Source organism: Agelaius phoeniceus, chromosome 3, assembly GCF_051311805.1.
Source record: "Agelaius phoeniceus isolate bAgePho1 chromosome 3, bAgePho1.hap1, whole genome shotgun sequence".
Lineage (NCBI taxonomy): Eukaryota > Metazoa > Chordata > Aves > Passeriformes > Icteridae > Agelaius > Agelaius phoeniceus.
The window spans coordinates 98,503,692-98,528,552 of record NC_135267.1 but is presented as its reverse complement, the minus strand read 5'-3'; the positions used below and the strand labels follow the sequence as shown (position 1 = coordinate 98,528,552).

At 38.3% G+C, this 24,861-nt stretch overlaps 1 protein-coding gene across 5 annotated transcripts in view; it reads right to left on the bottom strand.

The window, feature by feature from the left end:
• The window catches only part of DISP1 (dispatched RND transporter family member 1), a 39,472-nt gene extending 15,216 nt beyond the window's left edge, over window positions 1-24,256 (bottom strand). The window contains exons 1-4 of one of the 5 annotated variants that reach the window (XM_077175942.1): window positions 23,916-24,256; window positions 16,135-16,671; window positions 6,179-6,259; window positions 492-521 (exon numbers count right to left, since the gene is read on the bottom strand). In XM_077175942.1, the coding sequence (XP_077032057.1) occupies window positions 492-521; window positions 6,179-6,259; window positions 16,135-16,640 (617 nt within the window). In that variant the 5' untranslated portion in view covers window positions 16,641-16,671; window positions 23,916-24,256. Of the gene's footprint in view, window positions 1-491; window positions 522-4,124; window positions 4,809-6,178; window positions 6,260-10,692; window positions 10,788-16,134; window positions 16,672-23,915 lie in introns of those variants that run through there. The other 4 variants (XM_077175943.1, XM_077175945.1, XM_077175946.1 and 1 more) reach the window with 4 other exon arrangements.
• Window positions 24,257-24,861: the final 605 nt, after the last annotated feature.

Below are 24,861 nucleotides of genomic sequence, written 5' to 3'. Positions count from 1 at the left end.
CACAGATTGTAATAAAAAAGCCTAAAATAGTTGAAAACAAGAAGCATTTAAATCTGCATAGATTTTAAAATTCTGGCCTAGTACTAATGAGGAGACTGCTTTTCTGTCTGTAAATGGAGCCTAAATTTGGATATCCTGCATGTTCTATCCCCTTCCTGCTACTGTAGGATTCACAGATGTGTTTTTATGGATGTAAAAGAACTTGGCCCTGGCTCCTTGTTTCAGAGTTTATTTAGGGACCCATTGCAGATCAATTCTTCTAAATGTGGTTTGACCTTGTTGATAGTATCTGGTTTCCCATGGCAGTTGCAGAAGTTTACTACCCACTGCCTAAAGAAATACTTTTAAAGTCTGATTTAATTTGAATGCTTATGTTTTTTCTTTGAATATTCCTTATTCTTGTTTTGTATGGGGAATAACAGTTTTGCCATCACCTCATCTACCACCTTTATAATTCCACAAACTGCAGCTGTGACAGCACTGAACCTTACCTTTTTGGTAACTTCAATGGTCTGGTTGGCCTGAAAGAAGAGAAAAAAAGAGAGTAATTGAGAATGCATGAAATATGCATGCACACACCAATTAGTTTAATTATTCTCATACGTAAGAAAATAAATTATAAAAATCAGATATTTTAGGATATGAATTATTTTGAAAGGCCTACAATCATATTCAATTGAGTCTTTGCAAACAAGTAGTTCAGAGAACAATTACAGCTACAGGCAGCTGGGTTTTCAAAAGTGGAATTTTATGCAGCTGATTTTTGGGATTACTATTCCTGAGGCTTTTCCAGTTTTCAACAAGAGACCAAATAAACTAATATGATAAAAATTCAATACTATTGAAAATCATTACAAAGTTTGCATATGATGGAAACAGACAACCATGAACAACACCATGTTCTGAGTGTAATTCACAAAACTTCACAGTTGTCCTTTGTAATTTCATTACAAAAAATTATTTTGGCCATAAATTCTGTCTTGCCATAATACAGGAAGTAGAATGACATAGGATACCTCTATAAAATATTTTTATCCAAGTTTTTGTTACTTCTTAAATGTCTAATATAAAGTGTATTATTTTGAGAAGGAGGTAGCAAACCCAAGTGAGAATTATTCTTATCTAACACTGTTCAGCGTGCACTTCAATTTCTTAGCTACTGGACCAGTAAGATTCACATAAATTTCACTTAAAAAAAAACCTTCATAAACAATCTGCAAGTCATTTCAAGAACGTGACATAAAATCCCTCCAAAGCTGTAACCATACAATGACTTCAGTTAAGTTATGGATTTGTTTTACCACCAAGGATACATTTAATATTACTTCTTTTAAAACGTATGGAAAGCACTGAGTTAAGAAGCAGGTACCTGCATAATATAGATCACTTAGTAACATCACAATGAAGTTGCCAAAAGCATAGATTTGCATGCTTTCACACACAGATAAACAGGTCAGACTCCTCAGAGATTTTCAGAAAAACTTAATCCACTAAATAGAAATGAAATTTGCTGTTCTTCAAAGTAGTAAGAGTTGTTTACTACTACACCAGAGTAAGATTTGCTCTTTTCAGCCACAAGAAAATTGGAGAAAAGCAGATTCACCATTCTCTAGTTGCAGAGTAACTCAAGGATTAATGAAAGGTATAGACAAAGATTCTCAGTTGAATGCAGCCACAAAAGATTAAATTTATGAAGTGTCACCAACCTTCAGACTAGGTGCACAAATCTGACTTCCAGAGGTATAGAACATACCCAATTTTCCAACTGATGCTAAAAGCTGTTGGTACCACTACAACAGACTCACCAGCAGCCAGAATGTAGAGAAACTCAGCTAAACTGAGTTCTGAAATTACTTTGAACAGTAAATTACCCAAGGCTGAAAAGAAGCTGTGGCAGGCTTGGGGAACTGCTCATTGTCTGATCTACAGCCTCATCCACAAAATCAACTTTTCCCAACTCAGGCTAGACTGGAGGATCAGAAACCAGGTACTGAAGTCAGAACTCACTCAACTTGAATCTGAAGTGAACAGTAACAGGACTCTGGATGAAGAGAAATGTTTACACAGACAGTCCTTTTTATGAACTTTCACCAAGGCAGAGTACACACTGAATGTCCCTTCAAGACTGTATGGAAAAGGGGGCAAAGTCATAGTGCTGGGAATAACAATTTTTTAAACTGCAGCATAATCTCCTGGGTTTGATGAGAGAAAAATATAAGCAGACACACTTACTGTTAGTAAGGTATTTCAAACATTAATTTCTATCTTTCACTTGTAAAGATCTGAATTTCCATATATATTCAGCCATTTGTTTTTGTCTGTGCCATAATAGGCTCTGCCATGAGTAATAATATCAGGCAACACTTTGGCACAAGCAGAGCCATCCAACAACGATTAGTACAGGCTTTGTGTTTATGCTGACCTGTATAAAGGCTTCTATGACTTCCGGTTTATATTAGCAGATTAAATTGTTTTTTTCTGCATGGGGGCTACTTTAAAATTAAATTTGTCTAATTTGGTTTACACAAAGTGGGTAAAAATACCAACACAATTATTCCACATCCTCCCCTGGACCCATCAAAACCAAACTACATTTCCCTCTGTTTCCTCCACCTGCAAAATATATTCAGTGCTGAACAAATGATGATGATTAAGTTCTTCAAAGCTAGGGAGGGTTAAAGGTCACACCTGCTATCAAACTGTTTTGTTTTGAAAAGCATACATTGAAAAAACCTGGGTACACCCGGGTAAATTCCAGCAGTGTAACCAATCCCTTGCAGCTGTTGTGATGACTTTATTATATTGGTCAATAGGAGAAGTTATCCCTGAAAACTACAACCCAAAATTCTTTAATTATGCTCTAAAATACAGAAATGCATGGCAAAACCAGATCTTTCCCACTTAATGAATGTTGCTGTATCTAATTTTTGAAGTATTATATTTTCATTGAGCCAGTTTAAACAACACTATCGGCCTCCAAAAAAAAGTGTGGACAAAGAGAGTCCTCATCAGTTTTCGTGAGAAAGAAGTTGTGAATTCCACTCTTTTGATGGGACAAAAGCCAAGTTGATCTGTGTATTAAATTACCTTTGTACTTAGTTCTCACAAGTCTGATAGCAGAAAGTGACAATCACAGTTGGTGGTGACAAGACCAGCACAACCAAGTTACTGCACAAACTGCAGTCACTGATAAAATCTAATAAACACTCTGCAACAAGAGGGGAAAAGGGAAAGAGGAAGAAAAGGACAGGCTCTGTTCTAGCACCATTTACTGCAAGTGTCAGCCACTGCTCAACACATGCTTTGCTTCATCCTGTCCTTTCCTAGTGGCAAGTTTTGTCTGAACATCATAGAATTAAGAAATACATAAAGAAAAGATAAATTGATTGGTTAAAACTCCCAAATGTTTCTCAGTATGAAATGTATTTTGGATGCCCAGCATCCTACTGTGTAACATGCTGAAAAGGAGGAATGGTGTCTTTAAAAAAGGCTGCTGTAATATCAGTGAGTTTACTCTAGGAAATAACTGAGTATCAGGAGGATTAATCAGCTTTGGAGTGGACTACTACAGCTCCAATTATTCACCTTTCCAGCCTAAATAAGCACTTAACCTCAGGGTTTCTACTGGTATTTTGAACAGTGATGCAGTAGAAATAATTTATTTCTTTGTGAACAAACCTACTCAAATAGGGGCAGTTCACAGGCGTAAAAAATATGATTGCTTTACATATTTTTCAATCTGAGAAAGATAATGACCAATGCTTGAGCTTCCTGGAGGGGAACATGTTGTGCCACATGGCAGCATCCTGACTTTGAGTTCCCAGGGAAGCCAAAGCCTCCTTTTGATTACAGCACTGAATGAGTTTTCTCATGGAAGTTAATAGGGTACATCAGAGAGGGGAGTTTGATCCTAATTTCAAGTATCACACTGGAAAACAAGCTTTTGGAAATCCTATGTATTATTAAATCTAGTTCAGAACTTTCATGTCACCGGGACATCGCATGGCACAAGGCAATATTTCAAAACATGTTCCACAGCATGGGACTTAATAATAATACTATGGTTGATTTACTTCATATGCAGCGTGCTTCATAAATCTAATACATTTAAGGGAAATACAAACCTGAATGTATCAGAGGACAACAAAAGTATCTAGATATTCCAAGGCATTCTTTTTCAGGCTTTCTTCACAAACCTCGGTTGTGAGAAAGGTATCAATGTAAGCAACCCCTTGGCCTCACACCCCAAAGAATTAATGCTTGCTGCTTCCTTAGTGGGTGCAAGAAACCCTGCAGAAGGTAGCCATGAAATAGAAAATTAGGAAAACAGGCTGTGTTTTGAAGCATACTTTGAAGAGTTTTCTAGCGGTTGCGAAGCACCCATCATTTCAAAGAAGTGTTAAAAAGGCAGCTATCAATAACCTAAGAGGTTGAAAGAGATATTAATATGATTTTAAATAGGAACATTCCTGCTTACACTGACAGTAATGTCGGTTGGGGTCTTTTTTTGAGTCAGTTAAAAAGCATCAACACATTCCAAATCATAACTTTGTACTAACTTATCCAAACATTACCTTCCTAAAATTCCTATTACAATTCTGGATATTGCCCTGGCTAAACACTCGATTTCTGACTTATGCCATTTCACTTAGCTGCAATTAATTTCTATGTCACCAAGAGCAGATGTAGAGACTGGAACTTGGATATAGAAAGGCTTTTCCTCTTTTTTTTCCATGGAGGAACAACAAGCCAGTTAGACTTTAAGCTGAAATTAATGCCTACCAGCCTGACATGGGGCAGCACAAAGGCACTGTCTGTGATTGTTGTGCCCTATTTTTAGGTGTAAGGAAACAGCAAACAGCATTGGATAAATCTGAGACTGTGTCAGTGTGGGTGCTTCTCCTCTGTTTCATTCTGGGAGACATGAGCTAAGGGAAGTGGAGGCTGCTCCCCCAGCAATGATATCAAGCACTGTCATTTTGGTGCTGAGCTGCAAAAAATTTTGAAAATAAATGCACAGCTTACTGATATTTATCATAAAACGATTTACTCAATATAGAATCACAGAATATCCCGAGATGGAAGGAACCCATTAAGATCACTGAAGTCCAACTCCTGGCCCTACACAGGGCAACAGATTCATTTTGCACTCTTGCTTTTCACTTAAAGATTCACTGGAGGCAAAAATGGTACGTTGCAATAAATAGCTGAAAAAAAAAAGACTCTTCTGTCCAAGGATTATGAGGTGTTTAACCTCAATGCTTTACTTTGCCAGAGGGAAACTATTCCCTTTGTTGGTAGATCTGGTTACCAGAAGCGATAAAACATAGCTTTTGGTCATTATTATACTCCTGGATAAGCTAAATCCCTGCAGGACAGAATGAGATATGCATCATATTGTACATTCTCCATCAGAACATACAATACAAACTAAATCCCTGAACGGGAAGAAAATCCTTGTGTTTTCAGAATGTCATTGACCCAATTTGAATTGCTCCTAAATATCAAGTTAGCTTTTGCTGTTACATCAGATGTAGCACCTATGTGCTTTATCATTTTAACAATCACTCAGACAACAAATCCAACAGATTAGATTGCCAAAAAAGTTTTTATAAGCCTCCCAATTTAATTTTTTTGCTACGATGAGCAGTTTTCCATTATTTTAATAATGAATTTTATCTAGATTTTTTTTAAACATGCAGTGTTCATTGTAATTGTCTGCACTTAGTTTTACTTGTTTGGATCTCTAAGGAACAGGACAACCCACAGCAAAATGATCTTGTAGAGGAGAGAGAGAATTCCATTTTTTGGTAAGTTGCTTTTTTAAGGTTTTATTAAAACAAAGAAGATTGCAACTTACATTCATGGGTTTTCCCCATATAAAATATTAAGGAATAATCCAAAAGGATTTAATATTTTTTAATGTCTAAATTATCAGGGTGAAATTATCTGAAACTAACTGCTATTTCATCCATTAAAATGTCAATGTTGCAACTTTTCTTAATGTTGTACACATGACTGTTCTTTTGCTTAAAATTAAGCAAAATGCAACTTAGCAGACCAAAAATCAATATGCTATTTGGCAACTGTATTACAGATGTCAATTCACATTTTTACAGTTGAGACATCAAGTTTTATAAAAGTTCCCATCTGCTTTTCTTGCTGTGTTCTTACTTACCTCTTCAGTTCCAAGTGAGCATCTGCTCTACTTTCACAGCAAATAGGAGCAAATAAGATTGCCTTTCTGTGAAGAAAGCAACTGTAAGGAAGGTGTTAACAATAAAATAATTGTCTGAGCGATTCTTGCTCTTACTGATTTAAATTCAGCGTAGAAATTTAAGCTTTACTGACCTACAGTGTGCCTACTGGATAAAACTCCATGGAGTGAAGCAAACCCTATATCCTTAACTAAGCCAGCATTTCACTCACTCCCTTTCTGCTATAAAATCAATATTAAACTTTATTAACCTACTCTGCAAAACTAACAGGGAGTTTTGACACCTCTCATGGACAAAACTCTGGCTCATGCCAGATTACAACGGGGAAATATATTTCCATCATGGCACCAGAGATGGAAAAGGTCACTGCAATCCTATTAAGAAGCTGAATGTATTCTCATTTGCAAGTTTAGTAACAGTGCTGTGAGGAATGTCCTAAGAAGATGGGTTGAGGACTTTGGACTTGTCTAATTTGGAGAAAAGGAAGCTGAGCAGTGACCTTATTGCTCTCTACAGCTTCCTGAGGCAGGGAAATGGAGAGGTGATCTCTTCTCCCTGGAATCCAGTGCTGGGACATGCAGGAATGGTTCAAAGCTGAGCCAGGGGATATTTAGACTGGACACTTCTTTATCTAGAAGGTGGTCAAACACCTAACCAGACCTTCTTAGGAAGGTGCTGATGTCCCAGTCCTGTCAGTGTTCAAGAGGCTTTTGGACAATGCCCTTAACAAGATGCTTTAACTGGGTCAGCCCTGAATGGGTCAGGTGATCCTTGCAGGTCCCTCCCAACTGAAATAGTCTAATTTATTCTAACCCTGTATAATTCATTATATGCTAAAATTAAAACTTCTATAAATTTATAACAGGTCATTTGAAACTGAAATGATCCTATTATAATCAACTCCAAGGCTGGGGGTATTGTTGGGTTTTTCCTCCCTCTCCTTTTTCTCACTGCTCTATAGGGATGGTATCCACATATGAGCCCAGGATTTACTGAACAAATCTTCAGTTAAAGGCTCCTCAGAAACCCATTTTTGCAATACTGACTTCTAATGTCTTTCCTCTTTTATCTTTACAACTGACTAAGTATTATCAACCACTAGGAAAGCTGGCTCTTTTCCTTTATAGCATCTACTTGGTTCACCTATCTTGAAAAGGAATTAAATCATCTTCTCTGTAGGAAAATCTGAGAGCATATGAAGGAGACAAGTAATATGGACTCTCCAAACACTTTTCTTGTATTCTTCTTTCCCTAAACTTTTCTCCAACGACTGTAGCCACTTTTAAACACTGCTCCAAAACTATCAACAAGATTGCCATCAAGCATACTTCAAGTGGATTCTCCCTGCTTTAAATGACAAAGTTTATAAATTTAAAATACAATTTAAAGTATATACTTCTTCAAAAGGTTTAATTGAAGCTATATACATATTCCTTAAACTTTTGAAGCACTGAATGCAGGACTATGTAGAGCACTGCCTGGCAAATTAAACAAAAGTTCTGATCTATTAAAGAGAATTTAAAAAAAGCTTAGTAAAATACCACCATGAATCATTATTTGAAAACAAGCCAACAACTAATTTGGAGCAGACTAATATTATTTCAAGATCTTTCACAAGTCTAAAACCATTAGTCTTTTCTCTTTTCTTGGTAATTACAGTGAAATTAATAGATATGTTTTGGGATTTAAATGATGACTAGAGTAGTTTTCAACATTTTTACTGGCAAAAAAGTCCCTTCCTTATTTCAAAGCTGTTTTTATCACACTTCCCAGTTGAATGGAGCAACACAAGGTTATGGCCACATCTTGGATTTCTCTGACAAACAGGAAATTAACATGACTCAAGGAATCACAACATACACAGAAGAAAACCCCCATCTCATGATACCACCAAGAATGAAAATGTCCAGGAGTGCCTATTTTTATGATGGCATCTGTCCACGCAGGCTGAAGTACATGTTCCTATAAGTATTAAAGACTGATATTAAGCACATGGAAGTTTGGCTCTGGAGTGGGGAGACTTGGAGTGTCATAAATCACACTGATACATGCTTCAGTCTTCCTTCCTGTATAGATATAAAACTTTGTGATCATAAGCTACCAGGGAGTTCAGTTTTGCTCTCAGAAAACCTTCTTTGTCCAGAGAACTTTTCTAAAGATAGACTAAAAGCACTTAAAATTTCTCCAGATTATTCATCTAACCATGGGGACAAACAATAGTTTTTACCTTTCTGATCATTTAATCTCTTGGAGCAAATGAAAATACTGTTACTTCAGATCTTTGTTCTAAATTTAGTCAAATATTTCTCTTCAGTGTTGAAGTCCTGTTCCAATATCTGTGAATTTAGTAATTTATATCACTTTTAAGTGATATAAAACAAATGTCTATTCAACACAATTAATATATTTAAAAGGATTTAATATGTAATTGCACAAAGAAGGCTCTCTAGCTTTTGCTAGTGCTAATGAAAACTTGTACATATATAATGCAACATTATCTTTTGGATCTCCTGACATGAAATTTGTTTTGTATGCTCAGTAAAAAGCAAGCAAAAAAAAGGAAATATTTACTGAACCTTTAAGAGCTAAATACATCCAGTATGGTAGCTAAAACCCCCAAAAAGCGCTCTAGGATTAAACAGACTATAAAACAGATTTAACATAATCCATGTTCAGTAAAATGTTTGCAAAAGTTCATCCATTTGACAGAATAAACTAAACATCTTACAAACTGGAAAGGTAACATAAGAATTTTGAGGCAAGGGGTCCTATTAACATGCTAGAAAATATGGGAGAAGTGGAAGAAGTGATGCAAATCAGCTTTTCCAGTCCAGTACATAAATCTATTTATGATTTTACTAGAAAAGAACCAAACCAATCCTTATTTGCCAATAGTGAGACTAAGCTCTCTGAAATATCAGCAGGATTTCTAGTTGTAACTTCCCTTACCTCCATTGATCTGTCAGTGGTACCACCTCATTTCTATTTTGCATTGATAGTCCAGTTTTTAAGAGATTTCTTTGGAATTCAGTAGAATCTCGTTGTAATTTTTGTGTAGCAAAATCAATGCCAAATTGCTCAGGTACCCTCTGTATTTCCCTCTTGCACTGTGTTTAGGCGTTTTGTTTTGTTTTGCTGTTCAAGCACCACTGACCAATTAAAAGTGTGGACATCTATTATTATTCACTAGGAGATGAAGACAACATTGAAATTATCAGAGAGGAAGAATAAGTGATTTTAGAAGGAGTTAGAGACAGAAATAATGATGATAACTCATAAAGAGCTTTCTAAAGGTGATGTTGATAATTTGCACTTTCCCCCATCAGAAGGATGCACTTTCCCCCATCAGAAGGATGCACTTTCCCCCATCAGAAGGAAGACTCAAAACTTTTATGTAGGAATATGCAAATCTTTCAAAACCCATCTCTTAAAGAGTGATGTAAATCAGGTCATTGGCCATGCATAGTTTAGACTGTTGCTCTTTGTTTACTGGTGTTGTCTTATTCACATTTGAATAAGACATTTACTACAACGTCCTACTAAATTAAAAGTACTTGAAAACAACTATACATCATCAAAATATTCCAACAAACTGACATAATTTTGGATGTTGTGGGTTTTTTCTAAGTGCATATAAATGCTCAGTTTTAAAAGTCATCTCAAACCCCACGCCAATTAGTCCTTTTCCAGAACGAGCACAGCTGATGGTGGTTTTCCAGTCAATTTAGTACAAAAGAAAGGAGCCATTTTTTTATGGTTCCCCTCCCATAAAGCTGAGTTTCCCGCAGCTTTACATCTTCTAAGGACAGCAGTTCAAAGGCCCAGCAGATTGCTAGTTATGAGTGAGCTCCTCTGTTGTTCAGGGAAAGGTGAGGGATACAGGGCACAGGAAATTCAAGCACACACAGGACCTGAATTTCCTAAGGAGCAGAATCTACACAGCAATATACAGCCAGGCTGGTCCTCAGCTGCACTTACACCAAAGCACCAAGCACCACCTTCCCATGGCAAAACTGCTTGATTCCAAACAACCTGAAGTCTAGACAAACACTAATGTTTAATTAGTACAATTCCAAAGCCTGCAAAAATCCCCTGGACAGCTCAAAATGACAGGTTTTTTTTTAAATGCACTTAATACTTTCTTAGCCATGCTATTTTTAATTTGATCAGCCACCAAATTATAAATGGCATTTTTATTTGCATTCTACTCTCTGTGTGTCAGCTCTTTGCTTTCAGTTCCAGAAAGTGCAGCAAGTTGTTTCAACAGCCAACAATGCACAGTATTTATCATGGGAAGAGTAAATGAATTAATAAAACCAGAATAAAACTCTTAAGGTATCACACTCAGAGATCATGCAAGACTAAAAATAAAAATGTGTGAAAATGAAGAAGCACAGCTTAAATTAGACTGACATGAAAAAGTATTTCAAAGAAAGAAAAAAACCCAGTTCATTTGGTCACAGGGAAAACCTACTTTTCCACACGGGCTCAACAGAGAATCCCACATATGGACTCAGATGGATGCATGAGATGGCTTCACATTCCTTTTCTTTTTTCTCAACTACATCAAAATCCCAAGTATGCCATTGGGTTGTTAATGCTTCATAATAAGGAGAACTCCTGCTCTGGCATAGAAAAAATGGCTTAAATGAGAACAGAGAAAGAATTTATATTATTTCAGGAACTCCTGATCTATAACGTGAACCAAAAGATTTGCAACACTCTGAACAATGAATGAAATGATGGTCCCAGCTTTTGCTTTTTAGTTGCTAAAGGTTGATAAAACATTTCTGAAATCCCACTTCCAGAAATCTGACCTGAAGGTTTCTTCTTAAAGATTCCTGTTTTTAATCTTTTTAGGGGAAGGCAGAAAGGTTCCTTTATTAATTTTTTAATCATTATATGCACATGTATTTTGTACAAAAGACATTAGTATACAGTTCATATAAAAAGTGAAAACTAAAATATCTTTTAATGCATCAAAAAAAGCAGACGCTAACAACTTTCAAAATAGGATAGGTTGTTAAAAAAGCTCAGTGGAAAAATTTTTGTGAACGGTTCATGTTGCTGAACTGAGGCTATTTGAAAATATTTTATACACGTGTATATGCAAAATCAGCTCTGCAAGCCATGCAGAATGTACTAGATAACCATTATCCTTTTCCTGGAATCAAGCAGGGAACTGTTTCATAACAAAGTCTTGTTATTAAGATTGGTATTTGACAAACATTTCCTTGCTTTTTGAAAAATCAGAGGAGATTTTATTTTTTTTCTGGTTCTAATCTTTATGCCAAATAACTAGAAAGAAAAATCTAAAATGGGTAAGAGGCAGCTGTAGTGTTCTATCCTCCCTTCACAGGTTTTTCATTTCTACAGAGCTTTGTTTTAAAGTATGAAATAAAGTGTAAGTATTCACTTGTGTCTGCAATACTGTTTGAACGGTGTGTGGTACAGAACGCCGAGACAGAGCAGAACCCAGAGTCCCAGAACCATCACATAAATCTGCAATGCCGAAACACTTCAAAAGAAGGTTTAAATCAAACTAAAAGCAAGATGTACAAAAAGTCTGAATGTTTTACCAGTTTCCTGATGCTGTCTTTTGCCTTCTTCAGAATATAAATTGGTCTAACAAGCAAAAGCTTTGAATTCAGCAATTTAAACTAAGCTTTAGGAGCTAAAACCTCCAAAGTAGGCTGGTTGGGGATGAGGAGCAATTCTTAAATTTTATCTAAAGTAAGGATTCTGTGGGGCTTTAAACAGATTTTACTTTCCTGTTCCAGCTTGAGATGATTGCATGATCATGGGGAGATCATTCCATATATCCTTTCAGCCTGTTTTTTTACCACAGATAATTCAGATGCTTTTCAGAACAGTTTTCCTTACTTGTCTGCCGTAGTCAAAAGCATCAACAGTATAGTCTAAAAAAGTAAACAGTGGGTGACACAAAGCAGGTTGACCCTGATCCAAGAGGGCTTGTTTGAATTTATTGGATTGATACTGTGAAAGTGCAAGCACTGCATAAACTGGCAGTCTGGAGCATTTTCCTTAGCAGCGGCACCAGCAGTTCCTTCACAGCTCCCTGACCTCTTCTGCCCTACCTTTTATTTCTGAGTCCACAGACCTAAGCTTTCTAAATTTTATCATCAGAGAGATTCCAGCAGAGTTGACATCAAGATTAAGAGGCACACAGGTAGCTTTTAACTGGTGTTTTCCCACCAAAAACTTCCCATACATGTCTGAAGGAAGCAATCCAATTCGGCCCCAGAGATATCACAATTGTTATTACGTGCCTTCCTCAATCCTGAGACAACTTCCTAAATGATCTCTGCACATCCTTCCTCTGCCACTCCTACTGATATGTATACATTCCTATATGAAGAAGCGGTTTTGAAAAATACCAGGAAAGATTGTAAGAGTTTTCTGGCTTTTTAAAAATGCTACTATTTAGTTCTTCTAGAGAACTATGCAACTGTTCACTATTTATTTCATCCTCCTTTCATCCCACTAAGCATGCTACTGGGCTGCACATTTTTACTTTTCCCTAGGGACTCCCAACTCAGTGCTTCCAGTCATTAGGGATCAATTTTCATGTTTCTTTCACAGCTTTACTTGCTTGGTTTCCCCTATTTCTACCCACCCTGATGAAGGCTGCTGATGACTACAGAAGCCGCAGCAAAGGAGGGGCAGTAACTCATATCTTCCAGGGTGTCCCAGCCCCCAGGTTTCTTGAGATACATAAGTGCATTCCAACAAAAACGGATACTTCAGCATGAGCTCTCCAAAGGGGCAGGATAGAGGAACAAAAAAACCATCCAGCAGTACTGAAGAGAATTAAATGTGCCATGCTTGTACACAGGTAAATTTAGAAATGGTTAGAGCAAATCAAACCTCAAGACAACTGCATTGTGATATGGAGAGATGGCTGGAATTTCCCAGGGAGTGTTTGTGTGGTCAAGATATTATGGCCACTGAAAAAAGGAAGTATGAACCTGTTCATATAAGCTACTTCTTAAATATGTGCACAAAACAACACAAGAAACTTTACTCAAGATCTTCCAACCTCAGAAAAACATCTAAAAAACATCAGAATCATTACAACCAAATGTTGACCTCTTTTACCTATTTTTACAATAGAATTTTTTACCACAATCATCCTGCAAAACACCAACCACTAAAAATATTTCCTTTTATGCTACAGAATGTTTTCACCAACCTAAAAAAATTAACAGTTGTCCAGACTCTCAAGATGCAGTGGATAGATGATGTTTCCATGTAATTTAGTTAAACTTCAAAGCTGAACCCTCTACAAAATTCCAGATCCAGCCAGCTTTAAGAGGATAGGACAAGTGTGGCATTATTTCAATTAGTCTTTACTCACTCCAATCTGCAATGATATACCAGAGCCACATTCCTTTAATATTAGGTCACTGACAAATGTTAAGCCTTGGGCTTCAAAACCTGACAAAGCCTGTTGTGCTGAAACAATTGGTTACCTACCCAGAGCTGTAAGCATCGGTGATACAGTCTGCAGAGTGTTCACCCTCCTGTATCTAATCACAACTTTTCCCCCTTCTTAAAATTATAACAATATTTGAATGCATTTTTTTAAAGAAAGAAGCTAAATTAAGTCTTGTTTGACTACATACTGAATTTAACTAATGTAGAGTATAAGAACCTGCATTTTAAATAACCCTGTTGAAACACGCACATTTCATAAAGCTGGATGATTTCCAATGAACCTTGTAATAAAAATACCTGGAGAAGCTGCTGTGCAGATTATAAGCTCAAACTGCAATAAAATTAAGAGTGTGCAACAATGATCACATTGAAATATCACAGAAGTCTTACTCTTCTGTTTACAGGAAGTGACCCGAACACGTAAAAAATAAATACACATTTATCACCCTCTTCCTTTTCAGCCCTGCTAAGGAGCTTCAAATGAGGCAGTTTGCTTCCTCCTCAGTGCACATCCATTCCACCTGCAAGACTGCGTCCAGTTGCTCCCAGTTTTTACCATCTCCCACATGTCTACATTGACAGTGGCCTTTCTGGGTGATAACTTCACAATGCAATGACAGACTATTGTATTTAGACACACCTTGCTGAGTATGAAGAGAGAAAATAAGTCTTTGGTTCCATGCTAAGTGATAGTCAGATCAGTGTACACTGTCCATTACTGCAGCCATGGGCAGTTTACAGAGTGAAAAGGCATGGAAGCAGTACAGTAATCATTTGATAGGGATATGCATGGTATGCTAACAGATAGAGCTGCTTAAATAAGTATAGGTGCTTTAAAGGTTGGATTGCATCTTTCGACTGCTAGCAGTAAGACAAACCATTTATCATAAATCATTGTTCATAATTTCTGTACATTTTTGTAGAAGTGTATGGTATGGCAAGGAAGATGAAAAAACAGTGTCTTGGCTCAAGAGCCCAATCAGAGCAGTTCAAACATTTTTTGCATCTGTGAAGCATGACTGAAAACAATTTTTTATCATATCCAGAAGAAATTTTCACTGTTTTTATTTCTACACTAAAGCCAGAAACCCAGACTATGGATGGCATTTGTTCCCTTCCTCATGACTATGGAATACAGATGAAGTTTAACAACCCTGATGCACAGGGAGAAAAACAGTGAAATCAATGCAACCATTCCAACAGTTTGAAAAGTATGATGATCCTACAATAGTTCAACTTCCCTCATACCTTTGCATACAAAATTATACAATGTCTTTGCTTGACGAATGGGGTGGAAAATACATGTCTGATTATAAGCAGTTTTGACAACTAAGATTTTTTCCATTTCTAAGTGGAATAACTGGCAGGAGAACGCTGATTTGTGCTCTGTGTTATCATCCCTATTTTCATCTGCTTTTATCTTAGGGGAAAAAAGCTTTATTCACTTTGAGTTTTTCCACGTTACATGTTTTTCCCCGTCTGATATTTTTAGGAGTTTAAAATTAGCTCATATACAATGACAAAATCATTGTAACTGACCGAGAAACACTTACAGCTCCAAGTTCTTGTATATGGGTGTAGATGTTGGATAACAGGGAGAAGGGTATTTTTAATGCTCCCATGAAAATCCACCCCTTTTAGCCCAACTGCAACTCAGAAAAAATAATAACATTGCTTAAAAGCTTCAAGGTGTCTTCCTTCAATGGGAATTTGCTTTTTAGAAATTGCTTCTTAGATTGGCTGATTTTGCCCAGGACCAGGAGGCTGTAGAAGATTGTTCATGTGTTTGTTGCTCCCTGAAGCTCTGGAACTCCAAAGCTAACAAATACAAAGAGGCAGATTCTTATGAAATAGAGAACAGAAAGGACTAAAACCTAGAGCAATCCCAAATTCCTCAATCTGAGCACAATTTTGAAGTTTAGCAGATAACCTACACTGAAAAGACATGAGGGCAACCCACGGAACCAGCTGACCTGACAAAGAAAAAACACCCTGAACATTTGAGAATAGGATTGTTGAAAATATTTTTCAATGCATCTTTTTAAGGAAATATGTATTTTGATTAGACTGTGCAGACATACCAGATCTTTCAGTGTATTCCTAGCTATCTCTACTGGTTTGTTTTATACAATAGAGGTGTACCCTGTATCTTCTGAAAGAGCTAATAAGCTTCCAAACAATCCCCAAGAAGAAAAAAAAAAACACCAGTGTTTTTTTTTCTCCCAAGAAAGAACTATTTCACTTCAGGAATATTCATGGAACCCAGCAAAACAAATGTCCTGACTTGGTTTCTCCTGGAAATAATGACTTGGTAATGCATTGAAAATTGATCTGTAAAATCACTGGGAAAGAAATTTGGTTCATCTTCCTTTCAGATCTCCTACTTCGGTAAGAAAACAAAATAGTTCAGGGAAAGATTATCCATGCTGAGAACTAAGAAATAATGCAACCTGCTTACCTTATCCTGGCTAGGTGTTGCTGCACAGGCTGATGCTGGAAATGGTCAGGCCACTGATGGTGAAGGCAGAAGGATGGGGAGGGCTGAAGACAGCAGGCAGGGTGATAGACAGGGGTGTGTTTTTGGCAAATAGAGGCTGAGTACTCAGTGTGTGGCTGCATACAGCACGAGGTCATAGGAGATGATGCTGAGCTGCCAACCACTGAATGACATTCTTGCTTGCTATTATGGCTATTTAAAGAATGATGGTATGGACAAGGGTGGCAGCATTGCGACAACATCTGCTGAGTTCTTTGGTTGTCTAAAGGCAGAAAGGATGGTCTGATTGTACCATTTAGTTGCAGGCAGCCATTTGGACTTGGTTTTGATCTTGGTGTTTCCTTGGATGGGAGTTGTTGGACCGTGATGTCTCTGTCATTAGCTGCAACAACCCCTGGGCCAGCAGCATTTGACAAGATGCTGCCATTGCTCAGGACCACAGAGTCACTGGTGTTGCTCATAGCCATGCTCCAAGTTCTCAGTGGACACGTGATGTTCCTGAGGAAACAAATAAAGCATAGTTTAGAGAGCTGCAGTATTTTCAGATGCTCAGAAATAACTTTAAATTAACATGAGTAAAGCTCTGCTCTGAGCTTCACCTTTTGCAACACAGGGAAACAGGGAAAGGAGCCATGCACACTGCCAGGAATGTCTTAAAGTACTTAAATTTGTTCAACAAAATGTTAAGAGTGAAGTTATGTCAATTTTCAGTGATTACACCAAGTTATAAATCAAATTAATAGAGATTTGTCAGTGTCTGTGTCACAGCTAACAAGTAATGGCTGACATGCACAGAGCAAAATCATTGTGCAAAAAACTAAGCTATAGCCACTATTTATAAAAACAGATTTTGGTATAAACATTGTCACCACACCTTGCACTGCAATTTACCTGTGTGCTTTGAAAAACTGCAGGAGATGAGCCCACACAATAGAGATTATTTAATAACCAATAATGTGCTGGTTTCAGTAACCTCCTTTCCAATTTCTATTAAAAACAAGGCATATTCATGTTTATAAAGAAATTTTAATATGCCTTATTTGAATGAATCAAGCTATTTCAGGAGACATATCAAATTTTATGAATAGTAGATTAGATCTTTAGCAGAAGCTCAAAATGAACGGTTGTGAATACTAAAAAGATAGAATACAATCACATGTTTTTACCGGGTTGACAAAAAATAATCCCAGGATTGAATAACAGTTGATTGAGAAGCTTTCACTTCTCGGCGACATGTACTCTAAAGGCAGTGCATAATGTAACGTGTCGTAAATAAAGCATATGAATAAAGCATATGATTTTCTCCTAAGGTTTAAAGGCAATGTGTAGATAAATGAGAACTATTAACATTGTAGAAGTGATCACAGCTCAAGATCAAAACTTGCGTGAGGTGCTTACAGCAGCCAATTTTTCCCATCTTAACTATAACTTTGTTTTAATAAGATAAAAAGGTAAATTGGAGATCATTATTTTGATAAATAACATGAAAGGTCAAACACCACACTCAGATAAGAGTTTGCAACCCAATTTACATGAACCTGGAGGAGGGAGGAGGGAGCATGAAAAACACTAATTATGTGCTACTTAGAAGAATAAATGAACACTTCCTGAAAAAACAGAATCAGTTAATTACAACTGCTTTGACTTTTTAATACCGAATTTAATTAACATCATTGTAAGTCCAAATTGCAAGGCTTGCATTATAGACAACTGAACTTTGCAGGGAGACACAACATACATAGATTAAGGCAGATAAGCAAGGAAGTTTCTAACTCATTTTCTTCCCTGGTACCTTTGCTTAATGCTCAGAGAGCTAAGCCTGCCCAGCCAGCTGAGCTATTTAATTGCCTGTATGCTAATTCTGAGCAAAGTGCTTTGCAGACTGGAATGCTCCTCCTGGCAGCCCCCCGTGTAGCATCTCCCTGAGACAGAGCTAAATCCCCCACTTCTGAAACGAAAATTAATCCTCTGCTATTTGTTCTAGATCATGTGCAGAGCCAGATGCCCTGGGAAATCACTTTCATTTAGAAACCCACTCACAAGAGGAGAATATGCTGCTTGACAAGCAGATTTTTCCAGCCTTCAATTCCACACATTCCTGACAGGTACCCCCTCCTCTGGCCCAGGAAAGTCAAGCCCAAGGAGGACTTTCTGCTGAGCAGAGAGAGCAAATTCAAGGGGCTGGCTAAACTTCAGTTTGGTCAGAAGAGATGTATCAGTTATGTGAAATTCCACTGTGTATCAGCAGTCTGGTTTTCTCTCACACTGCAGGTAACATCAAACCTCAGTGGACACTGTGAGAGCTGGACACTGAGGCAGAGAAAGCTCCTCTCCAGGTGTCTGGCAGCATTTTTGTAATTTCTGGCTGCTTATTTTTACATTCACTCACATAAAGATAGGCTGCACAGTGATGCTGCTCATTTGTTTCTAAGTTAGTTGGATTCATCCATATCATCACTTGAAAACTGCTGTACACTGGTCAAAATTACTGTCTACTCTAATAATCGAACAGAAGGGATAGAGAGACTGCAAATATCTGATATTTCAGGAAGAGAGACACATATTCTTTTGCTTTAAATCCAGGACACTTAAAACATTAATTTTCAGTAGCTGTTTTCAACCACTTCATGAAGGAAACCAAACATCTCTGTGCCAAACACAGATGCCCAACATCGTGCCCGCAACTGCTGGGCAACCCCACCACAGACACATGGCCTTGGCCCTTCAGTGTATCTGTGCCCCTTGAGAACACTGACATGGCAATTGTAACTTTTGTCCATACAGCTCAGCAGCCTCCATTTAATACAATCAACGATAAATGCTTTATTTTCCACAGATATAATAGCTACCTGCGTACCTTTTGTTCAGAAATGTTTTAGAACTACTAAATAGAAGAAAAGATCCTCAGTACCACAACATATAATTCTGCGTTTGTTCTCCTGTTGAACAAACAATTAATGAACCGTTTCAAACATTAAAATTTTAACAGATAGAGCTAATTCATTCTTTTTTCTTAAGCCTTGAGGAACTCTTGAGTTCCGTTCATTTTTATGGACTCTTTTAGAAAGGCAATGGAAGCACCTGTTTGCCTTGAAGTTCTTTCAATGACACATTAAAGCAAGAGTACTTTGCATGCTAAGGTAGCCATCGGATTAAATATTTTATTCAGTCACATCTATGAAGAACTGGGACTCAAACCAATTCTCTAGAATGTGAGCTGGGCTTTCATTTGGTTTGGTAACTTTTCTCTTTTGAGTCATTGAATTTGACCAGGCTAATGTCATCTGAGTTTTGTTTCACTCATGTTTGAGAGGATTAGAAATTCTGTACTGTGGTACTTCATTTGTGTCCCTCTTTACAGAAGTGGCTGTAAATCCACTGACAGCAAAACTTTACCTGCAGCTGTCACACCAAAATATATTCTTAACTCTCCAATGCATTTTGTCTCCTCTGCCATAATTGCAGTGACTGGGAACTTAGAGAGATGTAAAACTGGCCCAATGAAATAGTTAACTGAGAGTCTTTCCTTTAGAGGATGAATAAATAAGCCAACTAAGATGTGACACATAAAAGCATAGTAAGATTTTTAAGATGACATGGGATGGGAAATCTAAGAACATGCTGACCTTGAAAAAAAAGAATCTAAAAATAGGAATCTTTGAAAACTTAGTCTTTGAAAATTCTGAATTCCTTCAATGTTGAAGTTCATTTTTGCTGCATTCGTCAGACTGCTCTAGGACCTGGCATTCTCCAGTAGAGTGGGGGTTTCAGACTTATAAAAATTTACACCTGAAAGCTTTGAAGCAGTGGACAGGTAGCCTGAACAATGAGATGGTAGAAAATACAGGTTCCAATGCAGGCAGAATCTTCTACTTAATAGAAGATTAAATACAATTAGAAAAAATGTTAATCTACACATTTAATATATGCCACGTCTCTGGCTGGACACAAGGTATTTTAAATGTGATCATCTCTGTAGAAATTATGCCAGTTGGACTGATAAAGGAAGAAAACCAAAATTGTCTTTAATTACTGCACTCTTGATAGCAGTAACTGCTCAGAAAGGACTTGAGCCATGCAGTTCAAAATAACTCCTGGAAGAGCATAATATCTGGAATGTACCATGGTCTGCAGTGGCGATGTTCATTCTTAACAGTTTTATGGAGTAATCCATCTATTATTTGTGGAGCTAACAGGGAAAACAGCTCACCCAGTAGACAAGCATTGCAAGCGCTTCGGGAAACAAAGTAATCCTGTACAACACAAACTATGTGGGATTTGGTGTTCCCCAACTAGCATGTTCTTTTAAAACTTGGATTAAGTTCACCTGCTCCTTTGGCTGCAACTGAAACAATTTTTCATTGATTTTAGTTTCTTTAAAAGAAAAAAAAAAACCAAAAAAACCCAACCAAACAAACAAACAAAAAAACCCCAAAAAAACCCCACAAAAAAAAACAAAAACAAAAAAACCCAACCAGACTTAAAAAAACATTGGTTCAACAAATCCCATCTGGACTCAATGTCTGCAATTGGGAATGATAGAAATGCAAATCCAAAAAGGAATGACGTAGTGGAAATTTAGTATAACCTAATATATTAGTACAGATAATTTATAGATTTTTAGAAGACAACAGAGAGAACAGCCAAGTGTTGAGGGTTTTTTTAACCATGTAAGAAAAAAAAAAATATTCCAAATCTGTATCTTGCACAAAATGAAAACTAAACTGTTGTAAGACTTTAGATTTTTCATGTAAGGTAGGAAAGAATTCAAATTTCATTTCAAAGTTACCTAAAACTTTTCGGCTGTAGTCAGCATTGCACCACTCAGCCAGCTGAACCAGCCCAGGTTTTATGAACTTCACAGACCTGTCAGCTACAAAGCATCATAGTTATGAGATAAATACAATGTCCAAAGTAACAAAAATGTCTTTTCATGTAAAAATTCATCTAAACCAGCTGTATTCTAGAAGCAGTGCATTTCTAAAATAAGCAACATTTAACAATCCCAGTGCTAACTGGTGAGACTCTTTCCAGATGAAATATGATAATGGCCTTGCAGTCCTTCAAGATGCTGAAATTTTCCAATGTAGCCAGCAGTCTTACTGTCTGTAAACTCAGTTAAATCCTCTCCAGCCTTCGTCTGCTCTGCCAGCCAGTGCACAGCCACTCTAAAGGAGGGTTTGCTCCTCCTTCACATTACCAGAATTCTTTGTATATTTGCTTTTTCTCCATGCCCAGAGAAGTAACAGGTGGTGTCTGGTGTTTGATACTGGGTTTCATGTGAGATGTCTACGTATCTATCACTGCAATGGTCTTTAGCAAGTCAAGCTGCTTTTTAATGTTTCACGGTTGTTGATCTCCATTTTGGCTCCCAGCTAGAAATTCTTCAAATTCTCCAGCTCTTACTCCAATGCTATCATATTTGGTGCTTGGTTTCTCTCAATACCTCAATTCTTGCTCTTCCATTTCAGCTGTTAACCCCTACCTCTTCCCTGAAAAGCTTTCTCTGTACAAAATACAGGTGCTTCCCAGAATGAGCCATCCCTGTGTTCTCCTTTTTTTTCCCAGGTATTTCAAGTACATTAAATATAAGCATTTCAGCTTCAGAAAGTCTCAAATTTTTATTTCATCAACGAGCAAGTTTACCTGGTGTATTTATTAATGCAGCCATTTCACTTTGAGAATTGGTACAACACAGCTCCTATTTTTGAGAAATGCCATTATGGTCAGTGTGTTTTCTGCACAGTCTATAAATACCCATATTCTCAACTAATGTCACCCTATTAACAAGCAGATTTTCAGCAATCTAAGTCCTTGTTCCATGAGGTAGTAATTAGCAGACAATTATGAAGCAGAAGAGGTTTGTAGAGGGGAAATTTCCCCTCCTCCAAGTGTTCTGAGAGCCAGCTGTCCCTGCCATCCCTCTCCACAGCCTTCAAGGCGTTGAAGCTGTCCTGTTCTGAACCTGAGACTCTATGAGTTAATTTCCTGTGTCGCAGGCTGGCTCGGGAACCGCAATTCCTGTGACAGGGAGTTTCCAGATGTCACCATGCCAGCACCACGGCTCATGTACAGATGGGCACTGGCAACCAGTGTTGCCAAGCTGACAAGAACCAACCCACCAAAGACAGCTGTGGGGTGAGAGAGCTGGGAAAGACTGCAAAGGATGGGAAAAACCAACCTCTTCAGACCCTCAGAAGCAGATTTTCCTTTGCTTTTAAGCTAAAGTTACTTCTTCTGGCACAGAGAACAAACAACAGCAGACCATTTCCAGAAATCATTTGCAGGGCTTCGACTACAGAAATCAATGGTAGTGCTTTAACTACGAAGTCTTTTCAAAGTCAAAATTTACAATAGATATAATCAGACTATGGATAGAAGCAACAACAAGGAGCTCTGACTTCTCTTCCAGAAGTTTGGTATGATTCTAAAGTTTTAATTTAAAAAAAAAAAAAAAAAAAGAAAAAAAAAGCATATCTATGTAGGGAAAATGGAAGAAAATGTATTAAAGTCTGAAAAAGCTTCAAATATTCTGAGTTTTGGAATGAGATACAGCTAGAATCAGAAATTATTGGAACCATTCTACTTCAAGAAAAAATGTGCATAGTTCTGGAAAGTAGGTGTATACCTCAGCAGAGTTTAAGAGCCCAGAAAGCTGTTAAAAAACCCCAAACATTGCTTACAACTGCCACACTGTCATTGCACTAAATCTTATTTACACAACTTACTGACTTTCATTACCATATGAAAGACTTTAAAGTTTTTGTAATTGCAAATATTCTGATCCAAAATAGCTCTAATGTGCTTACACAGGATAGGAAGAAATTAAAATACGGCTCTTTCTGGCTGTAAGAAGAGTTACTTGCATTGACAGTTCCACAGGTTTTTTACTTCATTATGCTGTGGGACTAACATTGAAATTATTACAGTTGTAAAGGGACACAAAAGCAACACATTAAGCTACAGCTCCAGCGATACCTACCAGCACCCTGGCTATATAAATGTTACATAAGAGCTTAACAAACCACTCCACCATCTTCTTAGAATCAGACTGTTTTCTGTCCAAATTTAAAAGCTGTGTTTGAACACAGTAACATAGTAATAAGAATTGTTACTAATATTAGCATTTTTCTTCCAATTTTAATAGGAGCACTAATATAATCTCCCTCTACAGTACATTAAATAAGGCAAAGAATCAGTGAGACCGTCAGGGCACATCAGGCAGGTACACACTGGCAGTCACACCTATTTGATAAACACAGAGCATTTTTGCACTTGGCTACAGAAAACACAGCAAAGCACTTTTACACTATCAATCCAGAATAATTTTCTTCGAAAAGTAAACATGGGAGTTGTTTGGTTCCCCCCCCCCTCCCCGCTTCATTTCCCAAGCTTGAGTGGGTTTAAACTCTCCCATTCGCTGAGCCGTGCTCTGAAGGTCAAATGATAAACCTCGTACAGCACTTTTATCACAGCGTATCTACCCCAAGAGCCGGATCTCGAGTCGGGGCGGGGGGGAAGTTTGCTTCCTCACCAGGCTCTTCAGCGCAGGCAGAGTCCGGTGCTAAACTCTCCGGCATTTCTACCCAGCTGAAAAGTCTCTCACAATCCCAGGAGCCCACTTACATTACAAAGTAGCATTGCAGTATAAATAACGCAGAGTTAAATCTCCATCCCCGCGCTTTCTGAAGGCACGGCCAGGTTCCAAAGCGACCCAACAGGACGCAGCTCTGGCCACTCACCAGCCGCAAATCGGGGCAAATGGGCAGGAAGGAGGCGGCAGCCCGGTCTCGATCCAGGTATCCCCCGGCTCCGAGCCCGCTGTCTCCGCAGCCGGAGCCGCTGCTCCGCTCACCCCAACACTGGCCCCGAGCGGGGAGCGCCGGCAGCCGGGGCCGCCCCTCCCCGCGGCAGGTCCGGGTTCTGGCAGCGCCTGGCGGCTCCTCCCTGCTCCTGCTGCTGCCGCGGGAGCCCCGGGCCGCTCCTCGCCCTCGCTCCCGGCCCCCACGGATCCGGTTCGGACGCGGGGCCGAGCCGAGCGCTGCCGCCACACCTGCCCGCGCCCACGGGGACTGCGCGCCCCGCGGGCTCCGCGCCAGCCTCTCCACATGGAGAACACGAGTGGCACTGCCTTGGCACCGGCTGCTGCAAAGGGAAAGAGCCGAGGAAGGCGGAAGACTGAAAAGAGCTCCGGGGCTCATTTGGAGTGCCTTTCAAACTCACTTCAGCCCTCATTAGCTCCTAGCAAGGGCTTTTTTCCCCCAAGCACCAAGCTCTTACTTCATCCTTTAGTTGTCAGGCCAAATATTGGTGTGTGGCTACAAATCTCCAACAGGTCTCCAGCAACAGAATACCTACTGGGATTTAAGGGCCTTCACCCCACCAGATTTTACGATATTTGTACCTAAAAAAGCTTCACCCATAGAGGAGTAATTGCAGTTCATCTCCACGTATATCTCGGATCACCATTCTTTATAAGACTTTATAAATACAAAAATAATTATTACAGACTATTACTGCAAAAAACTGAAAATTTCATGGTTCACAACTCAAAATGAAAAAATAGAGATTACCAAAGTCTGGAGATAGTTAACTCAGCTCTAGGTATTAACGTGGAGAACATGGTACTCGCTCACTTAGCAGAGGTGTTCTATGAGGAGCTTAAATCCTACCAGAGGAAGTGCTACA